The sequence below is a fragment of the Siphateles boraxobius genome, unplaced genomic scaffold (genome assembly GCF_051911475.1).
Source record: "Siphateles boraxobius isolate OS27281-9 unplaced genomic scaffold, OSU_SipBor_1 55, whole genome shotgun sequence".
NCBI classification, from domain to species: Eukaryota; Metazoa; Chordata; class Actinopteri; order Cypriniformes; family Leuciscidae; genus Siphateles; species Siphateles boraxobius.
This window is the reverse complement of record NW_027509181.1, coordinates 12114471-12125135: the sequence shown is the minus strand read 5'-3', so window position 1 is coordinate 12125135 and position 10665 is coordinate 12114471. Positions and strand designations below refer to the sequence as shown.

The window sequence follows — 10665 nt, the reverse complement described above, 5'->3', positions numbered from 1 at the left end:
TCTATGGGGTATTGTAAAGAGGAAGATGCGATACGCCAGACCCAACAATGCAGAAGAGCTGAAGGCCACTATCAGAGCAACCTGGGCTCTCATAACGCCTGAGCAGTGCCACAGACTGATCGACTCCATGCCACGCCACATTGCTGCAGTAATTCAGGCAAAAGGAGCCCCAAAGTATTGTACATGCTCATACTTTTCATGTTCATACTTTTCAGTTGGCCAACATTTCTAAAAATCTTTTTTTTTGTATTGGTCTTAAGTAATATTCTAATTTTCTGAAATACTGAATTTGGGATTTTCATTAGTTGTCAGTTATAATCATCAAAATTAAAGGGAATGAACATTTGAAATATATCAGTCTGTGTGTAATGAATTAATATAATATCCAAATTTCACTTTTTGAATAGAATATCATCAAAAAGTTGATTTATTTCAGTAATTCCAATTATATGACCTGCACCTGTGTGTGTGTATATATATATATATATATATATATATATATATATATATATATATATATGAGGGCACTTGTTACATTCAGTTTTTTTCATCTTGAAATAAATATTTCTGTGTTCTGTATCACTCTGTGTTGTATATGTTTCCTTTTCCTGTTTCGAAGATAACTGAGCCTTTAAATCTCCTTTGTTAAAACTTTGAGGCATAAATAGTCCTCACTTTAGATGAGCTCACAAAAATAGTTGGCTGACAACTAAATGTTTTATAACTACATGAATTACAGTAGGAAATAGGAATACATGTTAATAAAGCACAAATGCATAAATTCTTATGTTAATATACATAAATGCATTTACCTTTCAAAGCTTTTCAACAATTTCTTAAGAAAACTAAACAAATTTTTGTCCCCAGGTCGGCAGCGCTTTTAATAGTTTTAGTGCAAAAAAGGAGTTAAATGAAATTGCTTCTGATCCATACATTGATCATGTGTTCGAAGTGACAGACTTTAATGCACTAAATAATATTCTTCAAAAGCTGGAAGAAAACATTATTTCCATTGAAGGTATGTTGGGAACTCAGAAGACAATAGTAGTTTAAAAGAGAAAAAAATCACACTTTACACATACATACACTATATATATATATATATATATATATATATATATATATATATATATATATATATATATATATAATATTTTTTTTTTTTTTTTTTTTTTTTTTTTAGTAAGAACCAGAAAAGAATAGATGTCCATTACATTCACCCAGTTATTTCATTTAAGTTTTTCTTTCATAACTTCTCTTGATTTGTTGCAGGAACCCAGACTTCAGGTGATTCCTCCAGAATGGAGTTTGCACAGGATGGATTCAGTGCAGCTTTCACACCATATGTAAATAAATATACACATATACATTCATAAAAGGTTGAAACTATATATACTGTATAATTAGGAATAAACCGTCAATTATAAATAACTCTATAGATAACAGTTTGACCTTTAATAATTCAGTGCATATTAATTATTTGTATAGTTAACAGTTTGACCTTTAATAATTCAGTGCATATTAATTATTTGTATAGTTATTATATGACAAAAAAAATACATGATTTGGGGTATCTTGATGTTCTTTATGTATCCAAATCGGTACAGTTTTGCTTTGTTTAGGGAAGCGTGTTATTGAGTGCTGTGGGAGCTTTCCAGTGGAAAGGTGGATATCAGGAATATTTGCCAGAGGACTCCTTTCAAACAGGCAGTGAGCATGACAGCTATCTAGGTGAGGCTTTTTTTTTTTTTCAAACAACTCTACACACGTTGTCTATGTTTAGTATTTTCTTCTATTCCGCAAATATAACTCAGAATATACATACAATTGAATTACTGCATTTTGTCTTAAGGTTATTCGATGGCTATTGCAACAACGTCAAGCACCTTTTTTGCTATTCAAGGAGCTCCGAGATACAAGCATAAAGGACAAGTCTTTGTATCACAACTCAGAACCAATCAAGATAAACTGCTGCTGGACTCTCCCAAGGTTGTTCATTTACATTTTTTGGGTGTCAAAACCATAAATAAAGCCAGTATCATTAGATGTTTCCATCGAAAGTTGCAAATTTAACTTGTGTGCAAAAATGGAATGTTGCATAAAACATTTGCGAATAAAGTAGTGTTTCCGTCCCATGTGTTCAAGAGAAAAAATTGTCACTTCCTGGTAAATTGGCACAAAATATGTCATAAAAATGGAAGTTGCTGCTATCGGGGAAGCCACTGTGGTTCTTTTTTCATACATCATAATGATTTGCGTCTCAGTGCGCACAGACAACATACGCCAATAAACGCTGTCATGGTGCTGGTGTTTGGGAAGGCAATCATGTGCTTCTGGGAGGTCATTATACCAAATCATTCTGATGCAGTAGCGGCTCCTGACTATAAATTTAGGTAGGGCAGATTCTGGGACTTAGATTCTAGTTTATGATAAACATTTTGTAAGCTTTAAATTGTAATCGCTGAACACACGAAGAAAACCTATGGCAGACGTTGCGTTATACAGCCTGAGGGTGGCGCTCCAATGTTGCACAAGACACACGCATAAAATGCTATCTTAGAATTGCCTTTATGTAGTATTTATTGCCTCCGAATATTGTTTTAAAATATTACAAGTTGTGGAGGAATTCCAGTGAGGAAAAGAAAGCCATGTCTATTCTCCAACATAAAACACACAACAGAACACAAAAGGTAATTCAGATAGTTATTCACGTTTAAACTAAAGGATTTACTTTCGTTAATTTGATACGCTAGGCTACTTCATATAGGAAGAACAGATATGTAACTGACTTGATGAATTGTAATATGCACATAGCTGAAGCAAATTGATATCGTATTGTTCTGAAGCAAGGTTTACGTAAGGTAACATGAAAATAAGCTGGTCAGATTTCCCAATGGCTCTCTATTAGAGCGTGCTGATAGTTCAATTTTTCCCCACAGATTTACATTGATAAATTGTGGGGCGCTGTAGAGCTGGGGAGGGTTCAGGCATCTTCTGACCCGCTTAGTATCATAATACACGCCCGACGTAGCCACACATTACATTTTAAATATATCCTGCTCACTTTCCGACTTAAAATCCGAAAAATATTTGTTGCAGAATGCTGAACACATTTACAATTTATTATTGATTCAGTTTATATAGAGGTCTATGTTTTTGATGAATATTTTGGATATACATGTACAGACGAGCCACAGCTGTTCTGATGACAGACTTTGGCTCATTTTAGAATGACCAAACCAACATTTGAGATGCTGTAACAGATGTAAACACAAATTAGAGGGATATATGTACTCAAATGCAGAAGTTTTATTCAACACAAACTAATACAGGTAAGTATTCAGGTGCATCATCATCAGATATCAGAAACAGGGGAAGCTCACAAAGAGCGTGAAAACCCAGCAAAAAAGAGTCCAAGAACTAGCGTTCTGTTTCATTCCTACTGACCAACAGAGGCAGTGCAAACACTATTGGATGACATAGTCATGAGGAATGCCACCCACCTTATGAAAATTAAGGCTGCTTTTAAAGAACCGGAGAACTAACGGCATGATGAGCAGCAACGTTGACCTTATTAAACCGAGCAAACATGCATACAGGAGCCCAGTTAGCAGCAGTGCGATGGCAAGTTAGTCCCCAGAGCTATGGTCTCCCCGCTGCCTTTATAAGTCACTGTAATGGTCTCCACTGTCCAGCTCAACAACCTCTGTTTTGACACAGGAGCTCCTTTCTTTACACCACCATAGTAGACAAATAACTGGTCTGACGTTCTAAATTTAGCAGTAGAGTTTACATAACACTTCAAGGCACGGACAGGACACAAAAGTTGGGCACTTGAGTCAGACCCCGAAGAAGTCTGAAAAGAGGCTAGTTTAATGCGCTGTTGTATAAACTGAGGAAGAAGGACTTTCTGAAGAAAAGAAGGATTGGGTCTTTGGACCACCCCTGAGTCATCCGGCAACCAACTCAAGAACAATTCGCTAACAGACAGTGCTTGCAACTCACTGACTCGTTTTGTGGAAGTAATAGCCAACAAAAAAGCAGTCTTCAAGGACATATATTTAATGTCAATGCTTTGCAAGGGCTCAAACTGGGGTGAGCAAAGGAATGCAAGCATGAGTGGCAAACACCAAACAGGAAAGTGAGGATTCCGAGCAGGGTTCAGAAGGCGTACACCCTTCAGAAAACTGCAGACAAGACTGTAAGATCCAAGAGAAGATCCATCAAAGGGAAAATGATATGCAGAGGTCGCAGCGACGTACACTTTCAAGTTGGAAGCTGCCTTGCCTTCCTTCAGTAAACACTGAAGAAAGCTTAAGATGATCGGAATGTCACATGTTGCAGGATCAAGCCCACTCTCCTCACACCCTGCAGAAAAAGCTTTCAACGGGAAGCATAAGTCTGTCGTGTGCAAGAAGTCCTAGCATTAGTGATGGTGTGAGTAACAGCCGGGTCACAATGCTCCAGAGAAAGATTTAACCCAATGGCCAGACCCAAACCTCCGGGTGCCAGACACTGGCCTCTAGCTGGGAGAGGCCGTCCCTCCTGGGAGGAACTCTGTGGAGCTGGCCACTCAATGTTGAGGCGAGCGACACACTGGGTCATGGCAACTTTCAGGTGGCATCACAGGAGTTTTTTCGGCAGCATCAGGCAATGACTGCAGTTCTCCGGGTTCTCCAAAGGCTCTTCTGCATGCTTGAGGCCCAAGTAGACCACGCAGAACGGGTGAAGGTCCTTCGCGGCAATCAGCGCACCACACGCGGCCGGGCAGGCCATTGATAAGCTATTCCCGTAAGAAGTGGCAGGCTTAGAGAGCGACATACCGGCGAAAAACTCAGAATAAATCCGTGGTGGGCAGCTATGGAAAGGGAAACAAGTGAGAAGATGCGAGAGCGAAGGTGGCTCAGAAAGCAAACACAGCTAAACTTGCAGCTAAACAACTGTCACACCTGTCTGAGGCTGATCTGGCAATTTGTCTCCCTGCAGACACGTAAGGTGAACAGCGTAAATCCAACCGAACTGTGTAAATGCAGAGATCGCGAGAAGCGAATGTCAACTGGAGAACAGCAGGGCATGTAGGCTTCTTATGCCCGCAGGTAAGGTTTGGGGCCTTACCAGGCATTGGCTGCATGTTTCTGTCTGTCTTGCCAGACTTGGTGCAATTGGATGCTTCTGCAGAGGTCAGGAACGGATGCCCTTCTCATAGGTGGATCTCGAACATGAGATGATGAAAGGAAACAATACTCAATACTCTTAATACAGACTGTTCATTTGGGTCTGAAGTGTTTAATGTTAAGGATTTAGAAAATATCCGTCGCCATTTCCGAAACCTTTTTTTTATACATATAATGTGAAAGCTGTGTTCCTGCAGCAAAATAAATGCTATCTTAATGGTAAAAATATGAAACAGCAGATCCAGTACATTTACTGGAAAATGCAATTTACAATAAAAGCGATATTAACAAAATTTTAGCTGGAGGACAAGTAGTCCTACACCAACCAGTTCACTGGTAGGGCAAAAGCAAACTCATCAATTGAAAACTGACTTGCATTACTTAACAAGACTTTTGTAGTAACCTTTTTAGAAAAGAGAAACGAAGCTGATATTTAATATGCAAATATTCTGCCACAACTTCCAGGATCTTTAGGGATGGTGCATTTGGTAGTGAAATCAGTGAGAGTTGTAGCCTGGTGTCTCAGCATTACATATACATATACAGTACATTACATATAAAAACAATTGTTGATGTAATGAAGTTACAACAAGAAGGTTTAAAACATAAATGTACAGTAGCATGGTACAATCAGCAGGGAGTACAGATCCTTTTAATGTTCAAACTTCTCTTTTCTCAGCCTCAGATTGGCTCATATTTTGGAGCTGAGGTGTGTGTGGTGGATCTGAACCGTGACTCCAATACAGACCTACTTTTGGTATCGGCACCAACGTACATAGAGTCTGATCGGGAGGGCTTAGTGTTTGTTTACATCTTCACAAGTCGGGTCAGTGTTTTTTTTGGAGATTCAATAAAAAAAAAAAAAGAGTTCATCACATAAGAATGAATAAATGTACCTTTTGTGTCTGTTTAACCCGGTTTCTCCTCTCTCTGTTATTTCTCCATAGGCAAACTTGGAGGCAAAATATACACTGGTGGGCATGGCAGGTCAGAGGGGTCGGTTTGGCTCTTCTCTGGCCAGTCCAGCAGATCTGAATGGTGATGGTTTCATGGATGTGCTGGTTGGAGCTCCTTTAGAGGAGGATGGACAGGGCAGCATCTACATCTTCAATGGGATAGATGGAGGGATCATTTCCAAATACTCACAGGTGAAAAAGACGTGGGTTGGTGGCAGTTTAAAGAGATGGTTCACATAAAACGTCTCGGTTACGTATGTAACCTTAGTTCCCTGATAGGGAACGAGACGCTGTGGGAACGCCCCTGCGTTGTGCGTCATGAAGCACGTATGGAATCAGTCCAATGGAGAGACAGAACGTCATAGGCGGGTGACGTCATCGACCAGGAAACTATAAAGCACCCCCAGAACACAAGCGCGACAGCTTCTGATAGGCCCGAAGGAAGCGCTAACGGGCATGCTGGGAGTATGGCAGAACCACGCAGCGTCTCGTTCCCTATCAGGGAACTAAGGTTACATACGTAACCGAGACGTTCCCTTTCAAGGGAACTCGAGCTGCGTCAAGCTGTGGGAACGCTAATACCCACGTCGCCATAAGAGCAAATGACCATCATCTGAGAACTAGCGCACAGAGGACGAGAGCACCTGCGCCCCAGGAGTGGAACTTAAGTCCAATTCATAGAACTTAACAAATGTATGTGGTGAGGACCACCCAGCCGCATCACAAACATCACTTAGCGATACTCCTGACAACAAAGCTTTAGTAGCAGCCATACTCCTAGTAGAGTGGGCTCGTACAGCCAAAGGTGAAAGCTGACCAGCCGACTCATAAGCAAGTGCTCAACCACCCACGTGCTCATTTTCTGTTTAGACACGGGACACCCTTTCCTGGGTGGCCCAAAGCACACAAATAACTGTTCTGATTTCCTCCACAGGGCAGCTCTGTGGACATAAGCGTGTAACGCCCTAACCGGGCAGAGACGGTTAAGTTTCTCCTGATCGGACCACACAAATGGAGGAGGGCAGAAAGCCTGCAGCACTGTAGGTCTAACAATATTAGTAGGGACCTAAGTGACATAACCTGGTCTAGGGTAAAGAAAAGCCTTGACCATGCCAGGCGAAAACTCCAGGCACGAGGGTGCAACCGACGGAGCCTGCAAATCTCCGATTCTCTTAAGTGAGGAGATTGCAAGAAGAAAAAGAGATTTAAAAGTGAGACATTTCTCAGAAACTTCCTCAATGGGTTCAAAGGGGGCCAAAGAAAGGCCCTCTAGCACAATGGCCAAATCCCAAGTCGACACCCTCGTACGAACTGCAGGCCTCAGCCTCAAAGTGCCACGAAGGAAGCGAGTTATAAATGGGTGTCTCCCAAGAGAAACTCCACTGAAAGGGACATGGTAAGCAGCTAGTGCCGCCACATACATCTTTAGTGTGGAGGGGGATAAAGCTGCAGAGAAACGCTCCTGCAGAAACTCCAGCACTGCACCCACTGGGCAGTTAACTGGGTCATGCCGGTGTTCTGCACACCAAGAAGTGAAAAGTTTCCACTTCAGAGCATATAACTTCCTAGTGGACGGAGCTCTGGAGTGAAGGATGGTCTCAACAACCTCAATTATGAGACCAGATTCTATGAGCAGGGCCCCCTCAGAGGCCAAGCCCACAGTTTCCACAACTCTGGGCGGGGGTGAAATATCGTACCGCCCTCCTGAGAGAGTAGATCCCTCCTGATCGGAATCTCCAAGGGAGAGCCGTCCAGAAGAGATATTAGGTCCGCAAACCATACTCGGGCCGGCCAGAACGGGGCTACTAGAAGTAGGCTGACCCCGTCCCGGCGAACCCTCTCCAGAACTCCTGGTAGCAGAGCAATCGGGGGGAAAAGAATCCCTTGGTCCAGAGCCACCACTGTAGTGGTCTCATGGACAACAGGCCGCAAGGTATAACGTTGGACGCTGCTGCCATCACACCCAACAGTCTCTGAAACTGTTTTACAGTGAGTAGCTGGCCTAGCTTTACTTGTTTCTTAGCTGAGAGAGTAGAAGCGATGCGGGTCGGAGAAAGTCACGCCAGCATCGAGACCGAATCCCAAGCGACGCCCAGAAAAGTGGTCTTCTGAGAAGGAGATAATACACTTTTCTTTGCGTTCAGCCTCAACCCAAACTTTCTGATATGAGCAAGAACGACATCTCGATGCCGAACCACCATCTGCTCTGTCTGAGCTAAAATCAACCAATCGTCGATGTAATTGAGGATATGAATGCCCTGAAGCCTCAGGGGCACTAAAGCTGCATCCATGCATTTCGTGAATGTGAGGGGAGATAAAGCTAGGCCAAATGGAAGAACCTTGTACTGGTACGCCTCGCCCCCGAAGGCGAACCTCAGGAACTTCCTGTGTTGTGGAAGGATGGAAATGCGGAAGTACGCGTCCTCTTAGATCTATCGTGACAAACCAGTCCTCGGATCTGATTTGTGACACGATCTGCTTGATAGTGAGCATCTTGAATTTTAACTTCCCTACCAAGCGATTCAACAGGCGTAGATCTAAAATTGGACGCAACCCCCCATCCTTCTTTGGAACGATGAAATATCGGCTGTAAAAACCTGACTCCAGACTGGGAGGAGGAACCCGTTCTATAGCATCCTTTTGAAGGAGCGCTTTCACCTCTTGTTCCATTACCAGAGCCTGTTCGGGGCCCACCACTGTGGGCAGAACCCCTCTGAATTTTGGTGGACGACACCTGAATTGGATAGCATAACCCTTTTTTACTCTGTGCAGAACCCACTGAGATATTTTTGGAAGGCTTTTCCACCTTGCCAGAAATACTACTAAGGGTACCAGTCTCTCGAGACTGGCCTCTGGTTTAACTTGAGCAGCAAACACGGCGCCCTGTAATGGCGCACCGGCAGGGAACAACTGGCTTAACTGCTCTGAGACCCCCCTCATAGGGAGCAAGCGTACCTCGGGAAAGCGCTCGCTGGAACCGTCTGCGCCCCGGCATGAATTATTACCCAGATACAATAGTGCTATTTTCTGATTGGCTATTGTGTAGCTCGACAAACAACACCAGAGGAGACGCGCTTGATTCCTGCTGGTTCCACAGTGAGAGCGGCGCGGCCAGAGTTTTGGCATATTAAATATATTACAAATAGTTTTTCAGCGTGAGAAATACAATGTGTGGTGGGAGAGCGTAACAGAAGACCGAAATGAGTGACTGTCACGCTCAATGACACTTGAGAGCCCTGATTTCGTAACAATGTCAGTTATGATGTTGTTAGACATGATTATTGCAATTTATCATAATAGTTTGCAAATTGCGCTCATTTACACTATTTACAACATGTAGGCTTATTTATGTCCTGATAATTATGTGAGATATTGACAACTGTTCTCATGATAATCGCAGGAATCAACTTTAACAGTGAAAGCCTGAGCGAGTGGGACTCTTTTCCAGTTCCTCGCGCTGTCAGATTCTCGTTACCTTTTTCTAGATTCTTCCGACCGCGCTTTCTTCGTTTTTTTTCCGCCATTTCGCCAAACGCAGGTCCGATGTTTACTCGTGTCTGACTCCTCGCTCGGTCAGTCTGCCATTTCCTCTTTCTCTGTTCCTCCGACAATGCTTTTCTAGCTTTCTGCTTCTTATATGCCAGCTTTGCCATGGGACGATAGTTGTTCTTATAGCTAGCCGTATCCTGGATGGGGGCGTGTACGCGTGCAGTGCCGTAAAGCAATTCGTTACCTCGAGAGACCTGATATCACACGATACTTCCTAACACTGAGGCCGGCGGCCCGCCGGTCGCAAGGGTGGTTTTGTGGCTCACAGGCACAAGGGGGGTGTGAGACGACCACCATTCAACACAAAATCAGTAATATAAACATTACAATGACTCCAAAGCTGTTCTGTTAAGGTAAAAAAGTTACTTAGTTCTGTTTTAAAAGTGGATGCAGCCTCGGCAGAAAGATGACTAGCAAGCGCCTCTTCTGCTTTGGGCATCGCCCCATAACCATGAGATTTAGCCCCCACAATATTTGAGTAAGTGGAAGTTTGAGGGCTAAAAATACGATAGGACACTGGCTTCTTCCACTATCTCGAAACCTCTGTGTGGAGATCAGGGAAGAAGGCCAAGCACCGGCGTGGAGGTTGAGAACGGGAAGGCAAAAATCTTTCATCTAATTTAGATTTTTCTCTAGACTCCTGCCTAACAGCTGGCCACTCAATGCTTAATTTAGAAACAGCACAAGTGAGCACCTCCATAAGCTCCTCACTTTCGGGAGAACGAGATGGCGAATCGTCGATATCTCCCGCATCAATTCTAACAACATCCAGCTCCTCGGAACTGGATAGTTGCAGTACTGGGGCCTCAGTTCGGGCGGAAGAAACCGCAGAGCGTGCTTCCGAACCCGAGACTGAGGCACTGGATCTAACAGGTAAGGGCTGAGATAGGGCAAAGCCCGTCTCAAGCCCCGCTGTTAGATCCATCTATGATCCCCACGTATGACGTCGCCGCTCAGCCTCGGCAGAAGCGGGACCCGATCCGCGG

General features: G+C 43.3%; 1 protein-coding gene across 1 annotated transcript in view; it reads left to right on the top strand.

Annotated features, from left to right (window-relative positions):
- Positions 1-867: 867 nt before the first annotated feature.
- LOC143714536 (integrin alpha-X-like) overlaps positions 868-10665 on the top strand; it is a gene marked incomplete at its 5' end in the record, with an annotated part of 29397 nt that continues 19599 nt past the window's right edge. Inside the window, 6 exons of the mRNA XM_077205768.1 lie at positions 868-1018; positions 1273-1346; positions 1623-1731; positions 1853-1989; positions 5854-6000; positions 6122-6322. Of these exons, the coding sequence (XP_077061883.1) occupies positions 868-1018; positions 1273-1346; positions 1623-1731; positions 1853-1989; positions 5854-6000; positions 6122-6322 (819 nt within the window). The remainder of the gene's footprint in view (positions 1019-1272; positions 1347-1622; positions 1732-1852; positions 1990-5853; positions 6001-6121; positions 6323-10665) is intronic.